This window comes from Cetorhinus maximus, chromosome 23, assembly GCF_964194155.1.
Source record: "Cetorhinus maximus chromosome 23, sCetMax3.hap1.1, whole genome shotgun sequence".
Lineage (NCBI taxonomy): Eukaryota > Metazoa > Chordata > Chondrichthyes > Lamniformes > Cetorhinidae > Cetorhinus > Cetorhinus maximus.
Genome location: NC_135901.1, coordinates 3,445,597 through 3,469,630, shown reverse-complemented (window position 1 = coordinate 3,469,630; position 24,034 = coordinate 3,445,597). Strand labels below are relative to the sequence as shown.

General features: G+C 45.0%; 3 protein-coding genes across 10 annotated transcripts in view; 2 read left to right on the top strand and 1 right to left on the bottom strand.

Moving 5' to 3' along the window:
- The window catches only part of LOC144697719 (uncharacterized), a 72,900-nt gene that overhangs the window by 40,602 nt on the left and 8,264 nt on the right, over positions 1-24,034 (bottom strand). The window contains exons 3-4 of the mRNA XM_078569728.1: positions 10,611-11,304; positions 10,336-10,513 (exon numbers count right to left, since the gene is read on the bottom strand). Coding sequence (XP_078425854.1) covers positions 10,336-10,513; positions 10,611-11,304 — 872 coding nt within the window. The remainder of the gene's footprint in view (positions 1-10,335; positions 10,514-10,610; positions 11,305-24,034) is intronic.
- LOC144698101 (uncharacterized) lies at positions 59-23,437 on the top strand. 8 transcript variants are annotated; one of them, XM_078570023.1, is made up of 4 exons: positions 59-117; positions 2,644-2,762; positions 17,110-17,215; positions 21,973-23,437. In XM_078570023.1, exon 4 carries the CDS (start codon positions 22,082-22,084, stop codon positions 23,120-23,122), a length of 1,041 nt encoding a protein of 346 aa, XP_078426149.1. In that variant the 5' UTR covers positions 59-117; positions 2,644-2,762; positions 17,110-17,215; positions 21,973-22,081; the 3' UTR covers positions 23,123-23,437. The 8 variants fall into 8 exon arrangements, 5 of the variants coding, with proteins under 5 accessions (XP_078426149.1, XP_078426150.1, XP_078426152.1 ...); XM_078570025.1 differs by lacking the exon at positions 59-117 and adding an exon at positions 356-485; XR_013580449.1 differs by lacking the exons at positions 17,110-17,215; positions 21,973-23,437 and adding an exon at positions 3,844-3,938.
- LOC144698098 (uncharacterized) lies at positions 4,275-6,597 on the top strand. The gene has a single exon (XM_078570019.1). It carries the CDS (start codon positions 5,340-5,342, stop codon positions 6,459-6,461), a length of 1,122 nt encoding a protein of 373 aa, XP_078426145.1. The 5' UTR covers positions 4,275-5,339; the 3' UTR covers positions 6,462-6,597.

The window sequence follows — 24,034 nt, the reverse complement described above, 5'->3', positions numbered from 1 at the left end:
GGTGCTGAACTACCATGAGCATGCGCAGTGCCACCTGTTTCGGAGCGGCCGTGCGAGTGCGGGGGTTTTGGAAATGGGTGAGAGCGGGCGGGGCGGAGGGAGGAATGGAGCCCAAAGGTGAGAGTGGGTAGGGAGGGGAAGCTTCATAAAAACCCAGTGGAGGCCTCAAGCCCCGAATAAGACATTGTAGGTCCCGCGTTTACAGCTCGGAGGCTTTGTTTCCGGGCAACAGGCCCAGGTTAGCGGCTGCCATCTTGTTTCAGAGGCAGCAATGCGCATGCGCGACTTCAGACTCATCGACGTTTACAATACATTCGGCCCATCGCGTCTGTGATGGTCAACAAGGATCTGACGTCATTCATCCAATTTTCCAGCTCTGGAGGCTATGGCGACGCAAGTGAATATCTAAATACTTAAATGTTACGAGAGTTTCTAACTCAATCATCCTTTCAGGCACTAAGTTCAAGATTCCCACCATCCTCTGGGTAAAAACATTTCTCCTCAACTCCCCTCTTAGCCTTCTATCTCTTACCTTAAATCTATGCCCCCCTGGTTATTGACTCCTCTACTAATGAAAAAAATGCCTTCCTAACCACTTTATCTATGCCCCTCATAATCTTATACACCTCTTTCAGGTCCCCTCTCAACTTTTGCTGCTCCAAGGAAAACAACCCCAGCCTATCCAATCTTTCCTCATAACTCAGACCCTTCAGCCCAGGCAGCATCCTGGTAAATCTCTCCACCCACTCCAGTGCAATCACATCCTTCCTATAATGTGGTGACCAGAACTGTCCACAGTACTCCAGTTGTATCCTAACCAGTTCCAGCGTAACCTCCCTGCTCTTGTATTCTATTCCTTGGCTAGTAAAGGCAAGTATCCCATATGCATTCTTAGCCACCTTACCTACTTATCCTGATACCTTCAGGGATCTATGGATATGCACACCAAGGTCCCTAAGATCTTCCGTACTTTCTATGTCATACCATTCATAGTATAATTCCTTGCCTTGTTAGCCCTCCCCAAGTGCCTTACCTCACACTTTTCCGGGCTGAATTCCATTTGCCACCGCTCCGCCCACCTAAGCAGTCCATTGATATCCTCCTGCAGTTTACAGCTATCCTCCTCACTATTTTCCACCCTACCAATTTTCGTGTCATCCGCGAATTTCTTGATCCCTTACATTTAAGTCCAAATCATTTATGAACACAATAAACGGCAAGAGCCCTAACACCAAGCCCTGCGGAACCCCACTGGAAACAGACACAGAAACATCCCTCTACTATCACCCTCTGCTTCCTGCCTCTCAGCCAATTTTGGATCCAACATGCCACATTGCCTTGGATCCCATGGGCTCTTACTTTCTTTACCAGTCTGCCATGAGGGACCTTATCAATAGCCTTGCTAAAGCCCTTGCAGACCACATAAAATGCATTACCCTCATCAACATTCCTGGTTACCTCCTCAAAAAATTCGATCAAATTTGTCAAACACGACCTTTTTTTAATAAATCTATGCTGACTATCCCTGATTAATCCATGTCTCTCCAAGTGCAAATATATTCTGTCCCTCAGAATTCTTTTGTGTGACCATCTTGGTGATGTAACGGAGTGGGCGTGACTTCAGGGTTCCAGTGACCAGGAGAGAAAATCGGTGACTCATTGGTTTTACTTCCACTCCACACACAGGAGCTGGAGACAGGTCCAGGTTAACAGATGGACAATGTGCTGTAGGGCGCATGTGTGACCTTCTGGAGAACATAAAAACAAGAACATCAGAATTAGGAGCAGGCCATTTGGCCCATCAATTTTGGTTCCCCACTTAATGGATCATGCCTGATCTGATTGTGGCCTTCACTTTCCTGCAACCAACCCCTCCCAAACCTTTGACTCCCCTATGGATCAAAAATCTGTTGAACTCAGCCTTGAATTTATTCAATGTCTCAGCCTCCACTGCTCACTGGAAAAGGGAATTCCAAAGACTAATGACCCTCAGAGAGAAGAAATTTCTCTTTCTCTCAGAGCCAAATGAGAGTCACTTTATTTTTTATCTGAGCCTCCTAGTTCTAGATTCCTCTATGAGGGGAACCATCCTCTCGGCATCTACCCTGTTAAGCTACCTCAGAATCTTACATAATTAAAAGCAAAATACTGCTGATGTTGGAAATCTGAAATAAAGACAGAAAATGCTGGAAAATCTCAGCAGGTCTGACAGCATCTATGGAGAGAGAAACAGAGTTAACGTTTCGAGTCTGTTTGACCCTACTTCAGAGCTGAGTTTTTCCTGCATTTTCAGAATCTTACATGTTTCAATAAGATCACCTCTCATTCTTTTGAACTCCAATGTGTATGGGCCCAATCTGCTCAACCTTTCCTCATGATACAAACATCCTCATTCCAAGAATCAGCTCAGTGAACCTTCTCTGAACTGCTTCAATGCAACTATGTCCCTGCTCAAGTTATCTTGGATCAGCAGGCAGGGGGAGAGAATGTTGTGAATTCTATACTGGGTTTTGGAAACTCCTTTTACAGGTGGTTAGAAGTGGAGGATTTACACACAGCAAACTCAAATCAAGAGAAATGTTTGTCTCTTCTGAATTTCTAACCTCAACTGGCACTTATGACTTTTGTAATCTCCTTTTACAGGGAGTTAGAAGATATGAAGACTGTGAGACCTTTCTCTGACTCCAGCACTTCTGGTAACTTTACAGTTGCAGACTCCAGCAGGAGATTTTAAATTTAAAAACAGTGAAATTATTTCAGGGGTGAGTGTTATTGAGCATCCATCTACAATTTAGAGCTCTTCATGCTGTGCTCTGGTTCTATGGCTCTGGGGCTGGTGTGGATCCATTACTGTGGATCTGAATTCATGTCCATCCATTGTTCTGTTTCATCTCTGCCCTCCCTGATCACCTCTCTGCCATTGTTTAACTTCCTCTGCCTCTAATCATAGGTGTATTTAACCATGTTTGGTATTTTACTGTTATTTCCACAAACCGTCTAAATGAGGTTTCCACTGCTGTCCATCCCGTGGCCTACTCACTGCTGATTTACCAGCTTTATCTTCCATAGTCAGGAATTGATTTTCCTGCACTATAGTCCATTTCTCTTCTGCTTCTGTGCTTATATCGACCGTTTTTATTGCACCATTTTTACTCTTCGTAGTTCATCCTGCACATCCTGAAACGTCAACTCTCTTTCTCTTTTTGCAGTTACTGCCTGACATGCTGAGTATTTCCAGCATTTTCTCTTTTTATTTCAGATTTCCAGCAGCTGCAGTATTTTGCTTTTGTTTTATTGCAGGCGTTTCTCACAGAATTGAGTCTAGAAACAGAGATGAACCAATTGAGAGTTGGTTTATGTCGGATGGTTGCAGAGGTTGATCCCTGTCCTGTGTAGCACCGTTTCCATGCAGTCATAGAATGATTACAATACAGTCGGAGGCCACTTAGCCCATCCTGCCCATGCTGGCTCTCTGCAAGAGAAAATCAGCGAGTCCCACTCCCCTGCCCTTTCCTCATAGCCCAGCAGGATTTTTTTTATCTCTCCAGGGTCTTTGTCCAATTTCTTTTGAAGGCCTTTGTTGCATCAGTTTGAGCTGGAGGGGAGATGGAGGAGAAGCTGCTGGGTTTAACCCCGAGATGGTGGAACCCAGTCAGGCTTGGCAATTTCCAATGTCAGGGAAGGCAGATTCTAGGGGAGATCAGGTTGTTAAACGGACACTGTCTGTACAATGTAAAAAGGGATCGTTTAAGGATTAGGTGTTCTTGCAGATGTTTTTTATCTATTTTACTTATACATATTTTTACAATATCCTTGGGATTTGGGGGTCACTAACAAGACCAGCAGCAGATATCACCCATCCCCAGTTACCTGTGGAGAAGATGATGTTTGACCTTCTTGAACCGCTGCAGTCCGTGTGGTGAAGGTGCTCCCACAATGATGTTAGATAAGGAGTTACAGGTTATTCACCCAGTGATGATGAAGGAACAGTGATATATGTCCAAATCAATAAAATGTTCTAAGGCATTTCACAGAAATATTACAAAGCAACATTTGACACTGAGCCACATGAGGAGATATTAGGGCAGGGGCAAAACCAGAAGAGAGAGAGAGAGAGAGACCAAAAGCTTGGCCAAAGAGCTGGGTTTTAAGGTGTATCATGAAGGAGGAAAGTGAGGTAGAGAGATGGAGAGGTTTAAGGAGGAAATTCCAGAGCCTGGAGTTTAGGCAACTGAAAGAACGGCCACCAATGGCAGAGCAGTTAAAATCAGGAATGTTCAAGAGGCAGGAATTAGATGAGCGCGAAGATCTCAGAGGGTTGTAGCTGGAGGAGATTACAGGGATAGGGAAGAGAAGAGGCATGGAGGGATTTGAAAACGAGGAGGAGAATTTTTAAATTTTGGTGCTTCTTAAATTGGAACCTCTTAGGTCAGCGAGCACAGGGGCGATGGGTGAACAAGACTTGGTGTGGGCAAGCACACGGGTAGCAGAGTTTTGGATGACCTCAAGATTACAGAGAGCTTGTATGTCGGAGGTTGGTCAGGAGTGTGTTAGGATAGTTAAGTCTAGAGGTAAGAAAGGAATGGACAAGAGTTTCAGAAGCAGATGAGCTGAGACTCGGGTGCAGTGGGGCGATATTACTGAGGTGGAAATGGACGGTCTTGGTGATGATGTGGATATGTGGTCGGATGCTCAGTTTGGGATGAAGCATGTTACTGAGGTTGTGAATACTCTGGTTCAACCCCAGACAGTTGCCAGGGAGACAGATGGAGTCGGTGGCTAGGATGTGAAATTTGTTGTGGAGACTGAAGACTATGGCTTTTAAATTCCCAATATTTAATTAAAGGAAATTTCTCCTCATCCAGCACGGTTTTCAGACAATTAGGATGGTCTGTGAGTTGCAGGGCAATTCAGAGGTGATGGTGTTCACACACACCTGCTACCCTGGTCCTTCTAGATGGTGGAGGTTGAGGGTTTTTATCTTTTTGTATCTCTCTCTCTGTCTCTGCATATAGAGGCCAGAGTCTTGTGTAGGCCCAGACTAGGAGGCAGGTTCCCTTCCCTGAAGGACATTAGTGAACCAGTTGGGTTTTTAGGACAATCCGGCAGTTTTCACGGTCACTTATTCCTAGTGCCGGCCTCACAAATTACCAGATTTATTCAGCTCAGTTTCACAACCTGTCTTTGTGTTTTTGTGGGTTCTCTCTCACTCACTTTTGTCTGTTTTAAATCAGTTTCACAGGGTATCAGAAGGGGAGCATTTGCAAAATGAAACAACAAATCAGTATCTGACAGAGTTGACTAATTTATTGAAACCTGAATGTCATTGGATTTTGAACATGGAAGGAAAAAGCACCGTTCACAGTGGGGAGAAACCGTACACGTGTTCTGTGTGTGGACGAGGCTTCAGTCAATCATCTGGCCTGTCGAGACACAAGTGCAGTTCCAGTGGGGAAGAACCAGGGAAATGTGGAGACTGTGAGGAAAGAATCAACTACCCGTCTGAACTGGAAATTCACCAACGCAGCCACAGCAGGGAGAGACCATTAGTCTGCTCTGTATGTGGGAAGAGATTCACTCAGTTATCCACCCTGCTGACACATCAGCGAGTTCACACTGGGGAGAGGCCCTTCACCTGCTCCAAATGTGGGATGGGATTCACTCAGTCTTTCAACCTGCTGAGACACCAGCGAGTTCACACTGGGGAGAGACCGTTCACCTGCTCCGAGTGTGGGAAGGGATTCAGTCAGTTATCCACCCTGCAGACACACCAGCGAGTTCACACTGAGGAGAGATCTTTTAAATGTCCAGAATGCAGGAAGTGCTATAAAAGTTTAAAGGAACTGATGTTCCATCAACGTGTTCACAGTGAGGAGAGACCTTTTAAATGCCCAGACTGTGATAAGTGCTATAAAGGTTCCAGGGAACTGATGTTTCATCAACGTGTTCACACTGACGAGAGACCGTTCAGGTGCTCTCACTGTGGGACTGGGTTCAGGTGGCCATCTCAGCTCACTGAACACCAGCGAATTCACACTGGGGAGAGACCGTTCACCTGCATTGAGTGTGGGAAGGGATTTACTCGGTCATCCCACCTCATGACTCACCAGCAAGTTCACACTAATGAGAGACCTTTTAAATGCCCAGACTGCGGGAAGTGCTGCAAAAGTTCCAGCAATTTGATGTCCCATCAACGTGTTCACACTGAGGAGAAACCTTTTAAATGCACAGACTGTGGAAAGTGCTTTAAAAGTTCCAGCGATCTGATGTGCCATCAACGTATCCACACTGATGAGAGACCGTTCAGGTGCTCTCACTGTGGGACTGGGTTCAAACGATCATCTCAACTCACTGTACATGAGCGTATTCACACTGGGGAGAGGCCATTCACCTGCTCCAAGTGTGAGAAGAGATTCACTCAGAAATCCAACTTGCTGAGTCACCAGCTAGTTCACAAGTGACTGCAGTAGTTGGATTTTGCTGTTAATCACATCCAGGATGCAACCATGTTCATTGGGGTCTTTTTATGCTGATGTTTGCAAATTCCAGCCCAATTACATGTGTTATTATTCTGGATAAAAGTAAAATAAATCAGCTTTTTGTTAAACACACAGTCTGTTGAATCTTGTTGATATCCCTGACATAAGTTAGTTCCTTTTGAAGTGGTCTCCCTCTCCCCTGTCTCCTCCATCCTCACCAACAACAAGTGTGAGGAGCTCATGGAGCTTCTTTGTCACTAAGATTGAGACAATCTGATCAGCTGCCTCTGCTGCTTCCCTCCCTTTCACTAACCCACCGGACCAAACTGTGTCTAAAGTTCCCTTTTGTCTGAGCCCTGAACTCACATCTTTCCCCAGTTTCTCTTCTATTGCCTGTCAATCCCTGTCAGACTTCATCTTGTCCATGATGCCATTTCCACTAAACTGCTGACCATCCATCTTCCCCATGTTGCTGATATCGTTAACAGTTCTCTCTCTCTCTCTTATGGTTTTGTCCCTCTCACCTTTAAATACACCATTCTCACCCTTCCTGAAAAAAAAACCACCCTTGGCCCCACTGTCCTTGCAAATTGCTGCCCCATCTCCAACCTCCCTTTCCTCTCCAAACTTGGTGTCCCCCCAAGGATCTATCCTTGGCCCCTCCTATTTCTCATCTACAAGCTGCCACTAGGTGACATCATCCAAAAGCACCGTGTTAGTTTTCACATGTACACTGACAACGCCCAGCTCTACCTCACTGAGCAGAAATTTCCTCCAATTAAAAATTGGGAAGACCAAAGCCATTGTCTTCGGTCACCACTACAAATTCCGTTCCCTAACTACCGAGTCCATCCCTCTCCCTGGGAACTGTCTGAGGCTGAACCACACTCTTCACAATCTTGTCAGATTTGACCCCAAGATGAGTTTCTGACCACATATCCACATCATCACTAATACCAGATATTTCAATCTCCATAACGTCGCCTGTCTCTACTCTGCCCCAGCTCATCTGCTGCTGAAACCCTCATCCATGCCCATGTTACCTTTAGACTTGACGATTCCAATACATTCCTGACCAGCCTCTCACATTCATCCCACCCCCACGTGGAAATGTGAGATCACCCTAAACTCTGCTGCCCGTGTGCTTTCTCACACCAAGTCCCGTTCGTCCATCACCCCTATGCTCACTACATTGACTCCTGGTCAAGCAATACCAAGACTTTGAAATTTACATTCTGTTTATAAACCCTTCCCTGGCCTTGTCCCTCCCTGTGTCTGTCATCTCCAGTCACACACCCACTGATATATCTGCACTTCTCCCATTCTGGCCTCTTTAGTATCCCTGATTTTAATCACTCCACCATTCTTGGCCATGTCCAGGCGTGAAACTTTGAAATTCCCTCCCTGAACCCCTCCACCTCTCTGTCCTGATGAAAGATGCTTGTTAAAATCTGCCTCTCCAATCAAGGTTTCAGCCATCGACTCAAATATTGCCCTGTGACTCGGTTTCAACATTTTCTTCCTGAAACTGCTCTGAAGCACCTCGGGATGTTTTATTACATTAATCGTGTTGTATAAATTCACCATGTTACTGTTTCATGACAGGCAGTTTGTGCAAAGTAAGATTTGCTGACTTCCAGGTGAAATTGTTTCTGCAGTAAAATAGTTAACGTAGATTAAATTGGATTAATATTCATTGAAGCAAAATCTACAATTTTAAATCATCCATCAAAGGGAAAGAAAATTCTTGTGTCCATTTAGCACCTTCCAAATCCTCAGAACATTACAACGCGTTTCACAGTCAATGATGCATTTTGGAAGGAAGAATGAGGAGAGGCAGAATAGACTAAATGGTACAGTTTTAAACAGAGTGCAGGAACAGAGTGACCTGGGAGTGTATAGACACAAACCTTTGAATCCATCAGGACAGGTTGATCAAATTGTTTATAAAAATCTCATGGAGCCCTTGGTTTCCTAATGGAGGTATGGAGTGGAAAAGCAAGACAATTATACTGAATCTTTATAAATCACAATTAATCCTCATCTGAAATCTTGTGCTTAATTCTGAGCACCACACTTTGGGAAAGATGTCAAGGCCTTGGAGAGGGTGCAGAGAAAATTGACCAGAAGAGTATCAGGTATGAGGGGTTTCAGTTGTGGAGAGACTGGAGAAGCTGGGATTGTTCTCTTTACAGCAGGGAAGGTTAAGGAGTGATTTAATAGAAGTGTGGTAATATTTATTTTTAGGAATTTTTGTTTACATAGGGAGAAATTGTTTCCATTGGCAGGATGGTTGGTGTGTCAACTGACTGAGTGACTCTCTTCCCACACTCAGTACAGGTGAATGGTTTCTCTCCGGTACGAGTGAGTCAGTATTTCATCAGATCTTTAGAGCTTTTAAAACTCTTCAGACAGTGAGAACAATTAAAAGGTCTCTTATCAGAGTGAACAACTTGATGGGCAGTGAGGCTGGACACACAAGTGAATCCTTTCCTAACATATGGAGCAGATGAACAGCACCTCCCTGGTGTGAACTCACAGGTCGTAGGGATTGAACTCCTTACTTACAACAGGATCGGACGTGACAATAGAGTTCAGTTATTGAGCAGCTTTATTAAGAGAAAGGCAGGACAAACTCCTAGACTAAAGGTAAAGTTCAGACAGTGATTTACAGAACAATGTGAACTCTATACTTCCCGTGTTGTATCTGGACAGCAGAGCGCACTTCTTTCCCCATAGCTTCTGGTTTTCTTGTGGAGTTTCCAGCTTTCTTGCTTCTTTATTATTTCTTCATCGTCTTCTCTTTGTTCTTTTCTCCACTGCATCAAACCCCTTGAGAGGGCTGTTCATATGCTGGAAACCCCCCTAACTCACTCCCCTGAGGCTACCAATCAGAACTGTCCACGTACATTTCACTACACAATCATGTGGCTTTTGTCCAATCACAGGTGTGTTCATGTGAACAGCATTTGCCTGTTGATGAGAGGAAGATATAAGGAGGATATGAGGAATTTCTCCTCTCAGAGGGTCGTTAGTTTCGGACTTCTCTCCCACAGAGAGCAGTGGGGACCGGGTCATTGAATAGATTCAAGGCTGAGTTAGAGAGATTTTTGATCTTCAAGGGAGTCAAGGGTTATTATGTAGGTCGGTGAGAAAGTGGAATTAAGGCCACAATCAGATCAGATCTTATTGAATGACAGGGTAGGCTCAATGGACCGAATGGCCTCCTCCTGCTCCTGTTTTTTATGTTCTTTTGTTCCCCATATCCGAGAAAAGGGAACTGTGAAAAATATCAGTGAACATGGGCAAGTGGGGTGTTCAGCAGTTTAGTGGGAATAGGATTGAGGGAAGGGGTGGGTCTCATGGACAAGATGAGCTCTGAGAGGGCATTAGGGTAGATAGGGAAAAGGTGGAGAAAGATTATGGTTCAGGGCTTGGAGAAGGGGCAGCTTCAAAGGCAGTTTGGCCCGATGGGTTCATGGAAGAGAGGGAAGCAGCAGATCAGATTGTCTCAATCTTAGTACAAAGAAGCTCCATGAGCTCCTCATACTTTTTTGCTGGAGCTGAGGATGGAGAAGATAGGGGAGAGCAAGAGCCTTTCAAAAGAACTCAACTGTGTTAGAGAAACTAAAAAGAGTCAACACGCTATGTTTAATGCAAAGCTGATCTATTTGACTTTTGTCCAGAATATTAACACCTGTAACTGGGCCGGAGTTTATTTACATCAGCAGAAACAGACCCAATGAACATGATTCAGTCCTGGATGCAATTAACAGCAAAATTTAATCACCGTCGTTACTTCTAAACTTCCTGGTGGTTCAGCCGAGTGAATAAATGACCGAATTTCTTCCCACACACGGAACAGGCTCCCCAGTGTGAACACACTGGTGTCTCAGTAGTTGGGGTGACTGAGAGAATATCTTCCCACATGCGGAACAGGTGAACGATCTCTCCCCAGTGTGAACTCGCTGGTGTGTAATGAGATCTGATGATCTCCTGAACCCAGTCCCATAGTGAGAGCTCCTGAACGGTCTCTAGTCAGTGTGAACATGTTGATGGGACATCAGTTCCTCCGATCTTTTATAGCACTTCCCACAGTCTGGGCATTTAATCAGTGTGAACTCGCTGATGTCTCAGCAGGTTGGATGAGTGAGCAAATCCTTTCCCACACTTGGAGCAGATGAATGGCCTCTCCCCAGTGTGAATTCGCTGGTGTGTCAGCATGTGGGATAAACAAGTAAATCCCTTCCTGCACTCGGAGCAGGTAAATGGCCTCTCCCCAGTGTGAGTGCGCCGGTGTGTCAGCAATTCTGATAAGGTAGTGAATCCTTTCCCACACTCGGAGCAGATAAATGGCCTCTCCCCAGTGTGAACTCGCTGGTGTGTCAGCAGGTGGGATGTCTGAGTGAATCTCTTCCCACAGTCGGAGCAGGTGAATGGCCTCTCCCCAGTGTGAATTCGCTGGTGTGTTAGGAGGTGGGATGAGGTAGTGAATCCCTTCCCACACTCAAAGCAGGTGAACGGCCTCTCCCCAGTGTGCGTGCACTTGTGTACAGTGAGGTCAGCTGATCGCCTGAACCCAGTCCCGCAGTGAGAGCACCTAAACGGTCTCTCATCAGTGTGAACACGTTGATGGGACATCAGCTCCCCAGAACTTTTATAGCACTTCCCGCAGTCTGGGCATTTAAAAGGTCTCTCCCCAGTGTGAACTCGCTGGTGTATCAGCAGGTTGGAGGAGTGAGAAAATCCCTTCCCACATCTGGAGCAGGTGAACGGCCTCTCCCCCGTGTGAACTCGCTGGTGTCTCAGCAGGGTAGATGATTGCCTGAACCCAGTCCCACAGTGAGAACACCTGAACGGTCTCTCGTCAGTGTGGACACGTTGATGGGACATCAGTTCCCCAGAACTTTTATAGCACTTCCCGCAATCCGAGCATTTAAAAGGTCTCTCTCCTGTGTGAACTCGCTGGTGTCTTCGCAGGTTGGAGGAGTGAACAAATCCCTTCCCACACCTGGTGCAGGTGAACGGCCTCTCCCCAGTGTGAACTCGCTGGTGTTTAGTGAGGTCAGATGATTGCTTGAACCTAGTTGCACAGTGAGAGCAGCTGAATGGTCTGTCGTCAGTGTGAACATGTTGATGGGACACCAGTTCCTGGGAACTTTTATAGCACTTCCCGCAGTTCAGGCATTTAAAAGGTCTCTCGTCAGTGTGAACTCGCTGGTGTCTTAACAGGTTGGATGAACAAGCAAATCCCTTCCCACACTTGGAGCAGGTGAACGGCCTCTCCCCAGTGTGAATTCGCAGGTGTGTGAGAAGGTGTGACAAGGAAGTGAATCCCTTCCCACAGTTGGAGCAGGTAAATGGCCTCTCCCCAGTGTGAGTGCCCCGATGAAATTCCATCTTGAATGAGTAACTGAATCTTTTACCATCCTCCCCACACTTCCATGGTTTCTCCCTGTTGTGACTGCATTTATGTTCTGACAGGCCAGATGATTAGCTGAAACCCCGTCCACAGACAGAACACGCGTACGGTGTCTCCCCACTGTGAAAGCTGCTTTCTCCTTCCACGTTCAAAATCCAATGATATTCAGGGTACGATAAATTGGGCGACTGTCAGATCCTGATGTGATGTTTAGTTTGATGTTTGCAAATCATCACCTTCTAATACCCTGTGAAATTGATTTAAAACAGAATAAAGGGAGTGAAAACACAAAGGCAGGTTGTGAAATTGAACTGAATGAATCTGGTAATTTGAGGGGCTGGCACTAGGAAAACATGACTGTGAAAGCTGCTGGATTGTCGTAAAAACCTGACTGGTTCACTAATGTCCTTCAGGGAAGGAACTGACCACCTGATCCGGGTCTACACAGGACTCTGACCTCTATTGGAGCAGAGAGAGAGAGATGGGAGAGGTGGAGGGGGGGGGGGGGGGGGGGAGAAGGTGAGGGATTTCAAATACCTACAACTCAACCAGAACTTTGACAGGATCTTCCAAGCCCTCAACTTCCACCACCTAGATGGACAAGTGTAGCAGGTGTATGTGAACACCATCACCTCCAAGTTCCCCTCCAAGTCACACACCATCCTGACTTCAATGAAAGCAAAATACTGTAGAGGCTGGAGATCTGAAATAAAACAGGAAGCGTTTGAAAAACTCAGCAGGTTTGGCAGCATCTGTGGAGCGAGAAACAGTGTTAATTTTTCAGGGTGTACAGAATGAATTACGGGGTATAAAAATGATGCAGAATCTGACGGTCAATATAAGCTCAAGCAGAAGAGAAATGGACTATAGTGCAGGAAAAACAATTCCTGATTGTGAAAGATGCTGTGGGAAGATGAAGCTGGAAAGCCAGCAGCACATGGTCAGGGGATAGGCAGCGGTGGGAACCTCATTGAGACACAGTCAGCAGACATAACAATGAAATACTGAACGCATTTAAAATACACTCATTGTTCAATCACTGAGCATAGCACGAAAAGCTCTAAATTGCAGGTGAATGGTCAAAAGTACTCACCTCTGAAACAATTTCAGTTTTTAATATGATAATCTGCTGGAGTTTAAACCTCCATCTGGTATTTATGAAACCTCCCCGCCCACCGGCTCCGTTCACTCGCCATTTCTCAGCTCTTAGTACAGCTAATACTACGCATGCTCTAGTTAGAGCCACTAAGGCGCATGCTCGAACCATAGCCCGGTGCTGCGACTGCGCAAGGCGCTCCTGTAGTGAAGATAGGGCACATTCAGCTCCGCTGTGCATGCTGGGTAAGCACTCCGCCATTGAGTGGTTTAATTTTTGAAGAAAATATTATGTTTTTTGCTCCGATTACGATTGGAGCCATGGGATAAAATTATTAAAGCCTGCATAAATACGGCAAAATGCACGGGCTCTCCCACAGTTCCATCCTGGATGCCATTGACAGCAGAACAATCCCGTACAATTGGATTTGAACTTGCTGGAGTCTCAGCAGCTGGGGTGAACAAATGATTTTTCTCCCCCCATACAAAGAACATTTCAACTTAATCTTGTCAGTAAGAATGTTTCGATGGTGGATGAAATGTTTTGAACATTTAAAGTAAGGGTATTAACAGCTGGGCAGACTAAGTGAATCCCTTTGAACACACAAAGTGTCTGAATGATCTCCCTCAGGTGTGACTATGCTGCAATGTCAGCAAATGTGATGATCGAGTGAATCCACTTCCACTTTCACCTGTTGAATGATTTTTTTCACGGTGGAATCTCAAACCATTGCAGAAATGAGTTCTACATTCTCAGCCATTTTTTTTATTATTCATTCGCTGGATGTGGGCGTCGCTGGCTAGGACAGCATTTATTGCCCACTCTTAATTACCTTTGAGGTGGTGGTGAGCTGCCTTATTGAACCGTTGCAGTCCACGTCATGTAGGTACACCCACAGTGCTGTTAGGGAGGGAGTTCCAGATAGAGAAAAGCAGGTGCTGTAAATCTGAAACAAAAACAGAAAATGCGGGGATTATCAGCAGACCTGATTGTGTATATGAATAGAGAAACAAAGTTTACATTTCAGGTCTATGACCTTTTCTCAAAACTGCACTGTGTCAGTGCACAGACCTGAAAATTTACCTTTGTTTCTCAATCCATTGATGTGTCAGATATTCTGAGTATTTCTGGCATTTTATGCTCTTATCTCTGGTTAAAGAAGTTGGACATTACATTTATTCATGATTAACTTCTATTTATTCTCATCTATATGCAAGTGAAAACATCTTCCACTTGTCAACCCTGTCAAATCCCTGTATAATCTTAAATTCCTCGATCAGGCATTCCTCACTTTCTTTTCTAGAGAAAACCTATTTAACATGCTCAGTTTTTGTGATTGATACAACTTTTCATTTTCGGCATCATTCCAGTAGATCTTTCTTACGCTTTCTTCAGTGTTCCTAGATCCATTATATAATATGGAGACCGAGCTAATCTGAGTATCCAACTCACCGTTTGCTCACAACTCACAAATGCCTGTTTGTTGGAAGGATCAGTAGGAGAGAGGACTGTGGTTTCCAGCTGTGATTCAACATCCCCTATTCAGCCATTTTTCGCATTAGCAGAAAATAAGACCAGTTTAAATGAACAAATCCAATGAGCCACTCTGTGACATTATGGAGCATCTACAAATTTGTCTGTTACAATTATAATGAAGTAGAGGTCCATTTTCACTCTTAGTTCAGCAATTATGCCATGAAGAACAATGTTGGAGAATGACTGGATTTCAGCATGGTGACACTAGGACAGACTAAATTAATATGATTGCTGAGCAGCGAGATGGTGGATTTGAAATTTGTGTGCACCTTGTTTGTGCATTTTCCTGATTAAAAGATAAATTAAATTCATTCAATTAAAAACATGTCATGTTCAGTGTGGCAGGCTGTTACAAGTGGGGTACCTGAAGGATCAGTGTTGGGGCCACAATTGTTCACAATCTATATAAATGATTTGGATGTAGGACCAAATATAATGTTTCCAAATTTGCTGATGACACACAGCTAGGTGTGAATGTAAGTTGTGAGGAGGATGCAAGGAGGCTTCAAGCAGATTTGGACAGGTTAAGTGAATGGGCAAGAACATGGCTGATGGAATATAATGTGAATAAGTATGAAGTTATCTACTTTGGTGGAAAAAAACAGAAAGACAGATTATTTCTTAAATGCTGAGAGATTGGGAAGTGTTGATGTCCGAAGGAACCTGCGTGTCCTTGTTGATGAGTCACTAAAAGCTATCATACAGGTGGAGCAACAATTAAGAAGGCAAATGGTATGTTGACCTTCATTGCAATGGGATTTGATGACTTGTAACAGCCTTGGTGAGACCACACCTGGAGTATTGTGTACAGTTTTGTTCTCCTTATCTAAGGAACGATATACTTTCCATAGAGGGAGTGCAACAGAAGCTCACCAGACTAATCCCTGGGATGGCGGGATTGATTTATGAGGAGGGATTGAGGAAACTAGGTCTTTCTTCTCTAGAGTTTCGAAAAATGAGAAGTGATCTCATTGAAACTTACAAAACTCATACAGGATCGATGTAGATAGGATGTTTCATCTGGCTGGCGAGTCTAGAACCATGGAACACGGTCTCAGAATAAGGGACAGGCCATTTAAGGATGAGATGAGGAGGATTTTTTTTCACTCAGAGGGTGGGGAATCTTTGGGATTCTCTACCCCAGAGGGCTGTGGAAGCTCAATCATTGAGCATGTTCAAGACAGAAATCGATAGATTTCTGGATATTAATGTCATCAGGGGATATGGGGAGAGGGTGAGAAAGTGGTGTTGAGCAAGATGATCAGCAATGATCTAAATGAATAGCAGAGCGGCCTCGATGGGCCAGATGGCTTAATGCTGCTTCTATTTCTTAAGTTTGAGGTAGAATTTTCAGCATCTGCGGTATCTTGTTCTTGGATCACGGTGGATCAGATCTAAATCACTTAACATTAGTGTTTAAATAAATAAGAGAAATAAATTTGAAAGATTGAGACAACAGTAACTTCCACTATGTTCAACATGAAACTAAACTCACTGTTTATTCATCATCAATAACAACTTTAAACACAAAGTTTCCAGCCGGGATTGAACCGGACACTTTCTCATGTAAAGTAAACGTGATAATCACTGCACTGGGGAAATGAGTGTGAATCCCCCCCGGACAGAGGGGAACTGACCATCCATCTCTAGCTCTAATTCCCAAACAGAAAATGCTGCCAAGAATCAGCAAGTCAGGCTGAGTCTGTGGCCGCTCTCAGCTTTGGAAACCGTCACAATGCACGGGTGATTGACGGCAGCTCCGGACCAATAGGAAGAGAGGGCGGGACTGGAGGACCGCCCTGGTGCGTCTGCTCCTCCAACCAATCGGAGTGAGTGAGGGGCGGGACAATGACTGAACCATGCGCAGTAAGAGTACTGGCGATGGAGAGACTTTTTCTCTCGAGTCCGCATTTGGAGGGACCGGTGGACCCGGCGGGTGGGCGGAGAAGCTTCGTAAAGATGTGTAATCCGCAAACCCCGAAAAAGAACTTAACGGTCCCCGTTTAGACCGAGCGTGGCCGCAGATTCCAGGGCTTGGCGCGGGTTAACGGCCGCCCTGGGCAATGTTTTCAATGACCGGGGTGAGCCTGTGGCCAATAGTTCAGAATGGGGACAACTTGTCCATCAAGCTGCATCACGCTTTGAGTCCCAATGTCTTATTAATGAGGCAGAGCAGCAAAGAAAAGGAAGCAAATCCTGCTCTCCTGATCCCACTATATCATGGGATGTCCTGCCCCATGTGTCCAATGATCTGCGAGTCTGTTCAGTCACATGAAGACCCACGGCAGAAACTCACGACCCTGAATAGACGCCATCCTCAAACCGAGGGACTGCTGATGACAATGAGGGGCAATCTGCAGCAGGGTGCATGTGCGCTCATCCTAGGACAGGTAGCAGGAGGAGAGGATGCTGTGAATTTCTATCCTGGGCTGTCAGGGATGGATTTTGGAAACTCCTTTTACAGGGGGTTGGAAGGTGAGGATTAACACAGAGCAAACTCAAACCAAGGGAAATGTTTGTCTCTTCTGAAGTTCTATCCTGGTCTGTCCGTGATGACTTGTAAACTTCTTTTACAGTGTATTAGAAGAGGACTTCCAGAAAGGAAACTCAAACCAAATATCACATCAAAATCTAACAGCAGCACTCAATTCATCAGAACCTGGATATAATCGTCTTTTCAGTGTAAGCAATGAGTTCTAGATCATTACTACTCACTGCATGTGGCTGTTCTTCCTCACGTCCACCCTGTAGCTCCTGTCCAAAATCTTAATCTGTGTCCTGAAATCTTTTTATAATCAGTGAATGTGGACAGCTTTTCTTTATCTACTTTCTCTAAACCTGTCATAAACTTGTACACCTCCATCTAATCTTCTCTCAACCCCAGTTTCTCCAACCTAACATTGCAACTAAAATTCCTCATCCCTGGAACCATCCTCGTAAACCTTCTCTGCACCTTCTCAAGGACCCTCACGTCCTTCATAATGTGTGGTGATCACTGGTTTGCACAGACCCAGATGTTCTGTGTTCTTGTTTGTGATGTCATCACGCACCGACAATTGCTCAGTGACATCACCCCGCTCCCTGGGTATTTACTCAACTGGGAGATTTTTCTCTGACTCCAGTGCTTCTGATATCTCTTAGCTGCAGGCTCCAGCAGGAGATTTTAAAATTGAAAAGTGTGAAATTGTTTCAGAGGTGAGTATTTTTGAGCATTCGTCTACAATTTAGAGTTTTTACTGCTCTGCTCTGTTATCTGTGCTCTGGTTCCATGGCCCTGGGGCTGGTGTGGCTCCTTTATTGTGGATCTGAATCCATGTGCATCCATTGCTCTGTTTCACCTCTGCCCTCCTGATCACCTCTCTGCTACTGTCTAACTTCCTCTGTCTCTAATATTGGGTGTATTTTAACTATGTTTAGTATTTTATTGTTACTTCTGCTGACCATGCCTAAATGTGGTTTCCACCGCTGCCCATTCCCCCGACCATGTGCTGCTGGCTTCCCAGCTTATCTTCCCACAGTACCTTTCATAGTCAAGAATTGTTTTTTCTGCACTATAGGCCATTTCTCTTCTGCTTCTGAGCTTATGTTGACCGTCAAATTCTGCACCATTTTTATTCTCCATAATTCATTCAACACACCCTGAAATGTTAACTCTTTCATTCTTCACAGACACTACCTGATCTGCTGAGTATTTCCAGCATTTTCTCCTTTTATTTCAGATTTCCATGAGCTGTGGCATTTTGCTATTATTTGTTATGACACAGTTGATGGTAAATGCTGAGTTGTTCAAATCCCAAAGGGAAACTTGAAACAACTGCCACAACTTGTTTTGCAGTTTGTGTAAATTTTGAGATGTGTGCCTTGAATTCAGTAGTAATAAGACCACCAAGTCTTATAGGTTTTTATAAAACTAAATTTAACATTTATTAATAAGAGAAATGATTTTTAAATACATACATAGATCTACAAATTACTACTATGATAACTTCTAAATCCCCTAATCAACCAAACTCGTTAAGGCAACAGTAAGACACATAGATTTTAAAAGACCAAGGCAAAGAAACATAATACCCTGAACCAGTCGAATTCAAAGTGAATTTTCTTAACTTCAGTCCTTTGAAGACAGCAACTTGAGGCATAGATGCTAAATGCTTTTTCACACTTGTAAGCTCTTAAAAATGCCTTCCCTTACAAACAGTCTTCTCTCCTTTATACATATTTCCCTCTTTGAATGCAAATACCCATTGTTTCACTATGTCATTGGACTTTATCTCCCTGATAATAAAAACCTCTCATAGCACTAAGTTTTACTAAGCATCTTTGGGAAAAATAAACACACTCTTTCTAAACTTCAGCTGGCTAGGTGACATATTTCACTCCCTCTTTTGAAAACAATCTAGCCTGGTTTATTTAAAAATGCAAATGTTCCCTTGACACCTATGTTTCTAAACTTCTCCATGTTTACCTAATTAATATTTCAAACCTAACTCCTCCTCACATCAAAGCACCCAGACTAGCTGCCTCTTATTCAATCAAATCCTACACACACACACACACAGAGCCACATATAGACACATCCTACTAATACTCTATTTTACAATAAATTCCAACAATATAATGAGAATTATTATATCTTTCTGACATTTTATTGCAGGTGTTGCTCACAGAACCGAGACTAGAATCACCGACAGACCAGTTAAGAGCCAGTTTAAAGGACAGTGGCCTTTTCATTGCAGATGTTAATTCCTTGACTCCAGTCTGGGTCCTTTTTCATCAAGTCATAGAATCATTGAATGATTACAATACAGACGGAGGCTATTCAACCTGTTCTGCCTGTGCTGTCTCTCTGCAAGAGTAAATCAGCTGGTCCCACTCCCCTGCCCTTTCACGAACACAAGACCAGCAGCAGATATGACCAATCCCCAGTTACCTGTGGAGAAGATGATGTTTGACATTCTTGAACTGCTGCAGTCCGTGGTGAAGGTGCTCCCACAATGCTATTAGGTAAGAAGTTACAGGTTATTCACCAAGCAATGATGCAGGAAGTGATATATATCCAAATCAACAACAACAATTTGTATTTATATAGTGCATTCCAAGTTTCCAAATTTCCAAGGTGTTTCACAGAAATGCTATAAATAACACTTGACACTGACCCACATAAGGAGATATGAGGGTAGATGGCCAATAGTTTGGTCAAAGTGGCAAGTTTGAAGAAGTATCTTAAAGGAGGAATGCGAGGCAGAGAGATGGAGAGGTTGAGGGAGGAAATTCCACAGCTTATGGCCTTGGAAGCAGAAGGTGTAGCAACCAAAGACGGAGCGATTAAAATCAGGAATGTTCAGGATGTTGGAATTAGAGAAGCGCAGATCTGTGTGTGGGGATGGAGGGGGGTGGTGTTGGTTGGGCTGAAGGAGATTATAGGGATAGGGAGGGCAAAATGATTTGAAAATAAGGGTGAGAATTTTAAAATTTTGATATTTCATACCTGGAGCTTTTGTAGGTCAGTGGGCACAGGGAAGATGGGTGAACATTCGTGCCACACAAGTGCCAGGCAATGACCATCTCCAATAAGGGAGAATTTAACCATCTCCGTTTGACATTCAACGTTACCATCGCTGAATCCCCAACTGTCAACATCCGGGGGAGGAGGGGGCGCAGTTACCATTGACCGGAAACTGAACTGGACTAGCTACAAAAATACTGTGGTTAAAAGAACAGGTCAGAGGCTTGGAATCCTGTGAGGAGCAACTCATCTTCTGACTCCCCAAAGCCTGCCCACCATCTACAAGACACAGGTCAGGAGTGTGATGGAATACTCTCCACCTGCCTGGATGAGTTCAGCTCCAACAACACTCAAGAAGCTCGACACCATTCAGGACAAAGCAGCCTGTTTGATTGACACCGCATCCACCACCTTAATCATTCGCTCCCTCCACCGCTGACGCACAGTAGCAGCAGTGTGTACCATCTACAAGATGCACTGCAGCAACTCACCAAGCCTCCTTCGAGAGCACCTTCCAAGCACGTGACCCCTGCTATCTAGAAGGATAAGGGCAGCAGATACACCAACTGGAAGTTCCCATCCAAGTCACTTACCGTCCTGACTTGGAAACATATCACTGTTCTTTCACTGTCAGTGGGTCAAAATCTAGGATCTCCCTCCCGAACAGCACTGTGGCTGTACCTACACCACATGGACTGCAGTGGTTCAAGAAGGCAGCTCAGCACCACCTTCTCGAGGGCAATTAGGGATGGGCAATGAATGCTGGCCCAGCCAGCGATGACCACATCCTATGAATGAATAAAAAGATGACTTGAGGCAGAATTTTCCGCTCGTCAGGTGGGAGTGTGCCCAACTGGAATGAGTGTAAAATGATGCGCGATGAAGTCAGACAGCTCTGTGCCTCAGGGAGATTTTCCACACGTGCGCTCGCCCTCCTCCACACAGGCAGTGCTGCAGCACACGATTCATGCTGGGCGTGCCTTAACTGGCCTGCTAGCATGAAATTGTGCTCGGGCCCCAATCGCGGGCAGCGGTCAGCTTCCCAATCGCTCCCGCTCGCCTCTGTCGAGCCCACCCGGTGAGTGCAAAACTCTGCCCTTGGTGTGAGTAGCACACGAGCAGCAGAGTTTTGGATGACCTCAAGATTACAGAGAGGTTGAATGTGGGAGGCCGGCCGGGAGTGCGCTCGGGTTGTTAAGTCTAGAGGTAACAAAGGAATGGATGATGGTTTCAGAAGCTGGTGAACTGAGACTGGGCGGAGTTGGACAATGTTATTGAGGTGGAAATAGGCGGTTTTGGTGATGATGTGGATATGTGGTTGGAAGTTCATCTTGGGGTGAAATATTTCACTGTGTTTGTGAACAATCTGGTTCAGTTGCTGTGGAGAGCGATGGAGTTGGTGAGAGAGTGGACATTGTAGCAGGGACTGAAGACAATGGGCTTCAGTCTTCCCAATATTTAAATGAAGGAAATTTCTGCTCATCCAGTACTGGATGTCAGACAAGTCAGGACGGTGTGTGACTTGGAGGGGAATTTGGAGGTGAAGGTGTTCACATACATCTGCTACCCTGGTCTTTCTAGGTGGTATGTAGGTTGAAGGCTTTGGAGATTCTGTCAGAGTTATGGTCAAGCTGTATATGTATATATAAAATCCCCCTCCTATCCCTCTCCTTTGCTCTCTGCCTTTTCCTCCTCTCTTCCCATAGAGATCAGAGTCTTGTGTAGGCCCAGACTGGGTAGCAGGTTCCTTTCCCTGAAGGACATTAGTGAACCAGTCACGTTTTTAGGACAATCCAGCAGTTTTCATGGTCACTTTTTCCTAGTGCCAGCCCTACAAATTACCAGATTCATTCAGTTCAATTTCACAACCTGCCTTTGTGTTTTTGTGGGTTCTCTCTCACTCCCTTTTTTCGGTTTTACATCAATTTCACAGGGTATTAGAAGGGGAGGATTTGCAGTCAGAAAACTGAAACCAAACATCTCATCTGGATCTCACAGGGTCACTCGATTCACTCTCACCTGAATATTATCAGCCTTTGAACATGGAAACAAAAAGCACTGTTCACTCCAGGGAGAAACCATGGAAATGTGGGGACTGTGGGAAGGGATTCAATTACCCATCTGAGCTAGAAATTCATCAGCGAATTCATACTGCGGAGAGGCCGTTCACCTGCTCCGAGTGTGGGAAGGGATTCACTAAGTCATCCAACCTGCTGACACACCAGCGAATTCATACTGGGGAGAGACCATTCCTCTGCTCCGAGTGTGGGAAGGGATTCGCTCAGTCATCCGACCTGCTGACTCACCAGCAAATACACAATGGGGAAAGACAATTCACATGCTCCAAGTGTGGGAAAGGATTCACTTGGTCATCCCACCTGCTGAGACACCAGCGAGTTCACACTAGGGAGAGACCACTCACCTGCTCTGAGTGTGGGAAAGGATTCACTAATTCATCCAACCTGATGAGACACCAGCGAGTTCATATTGACAAGAGACCTTTTAAATGCTCAGACTGCGGGAAGTGCTATAAAAGTTCCCTGGACCTGATGCATCATCAACGTGTTCACACTGACGAGAGACCATTCAGATGCTGTCACTGTGGGACTGGGTTCAGGCGATTATCGCAACTCATTGTTCACCAGCGAATTCACACTGGGGAGAGACAGTTCACGTGCTCTGACTGTGGGAAGGGATTTGCTTATTCATCCCACTTGCTTACACACCAGCGAGTTCACACTGCTGAGAGACCTTTCAAATGCCCAGACTGCGGGAAGTGCTATAAAAGTTCTGGGGAACTGATGTCCCATCAACGTGTTCACACTGATGAGAGACCGCTCAGGTGCTCTCACTGTGGGACTGGGTTCAGGCGATCATCTGAACTCACCGTACACCAGCGAGTTCACACTGGGGAGAGATCATTCACCTGCTCTGAATGTGGGAAGGGCTTCACTCAAACATCCCACCTGCTGAATCACCAGCGAGTCCACACAGGGGAGAGGCCGTTCACCTGCTCCAAGTGTGGGAAGGGATTCACTCAGTTATCCCACCTGCTGAGACACCAACAAGTTCATTTAAACTGATGAGAAACCGTTCAGGTGTTCTCAGTATGGGACTGGGTTCATGCAATCATCTGAACTCACTGTCCATGAGTGAGTCCACACAGGGGTGAGGTCTTTCAGCTGCTCTCAGTGTGGGAAGAGGTTTACTCGGTCATCCACCCTGCTGAAACACCAGCAAGTTCACAAGTTTCCACAGTGATGGGATTTTGCTGCTAACCACATCCAGGACTGAACCATATTCATTGGATTCTGTTTCTGCTGATGTTAATAAACTCCAGCCCAATTTTAGGGGTTAAGGTTATGGATAAAAGTCAAATAAATCAGTTTTGCACTAAACACAGTGTGTTGAATCTTTTTAATATCTCAAACATAATTTTGTTACTTTTGAAGTGCTCTCTCCTCCATCCTCACCTCCAACAACAAGCTCATGGATCTTCTCTATCACAAAGATTCAGACCCTCTGATCAGCTGTCTCTGCTGCTTCCCTCCCTTCCACTAGCCCACCGGGCCAAACTGTCTCTAAAGTTCCTGTTTGTCCGGGCCCTAAACTCACATCTTTCTCCAGTTTCTCTTCTATCTCCCTCTCAGTGCTCATCTTGTCTCTGAGACTCACTTTCTGCTCCATTCACCCTATTCTCAATATACTAGACCATCTATCTTCCCCATGTTAGCTGATATTGTTAACAGTTTTCTCTCCTCTTGATATTGTCCTCATCTTTAACTGCAGCATCACCATACATCCTAAAACAACCCTTCACTCCACTGTCGTTGCAACCTACTCCCCATCTCCAATTTCCCTTTCCTCTCCAAAGCCCTTGAACTTGGTGTCCCTCAAGGATCTATCCTTGACCCCTCCTATTTCTCACCTACATGCTGCCAGTAGGTGACATCATCCAAAAGCACCGTGTTAGTTTTCACATGTACACTGACAAT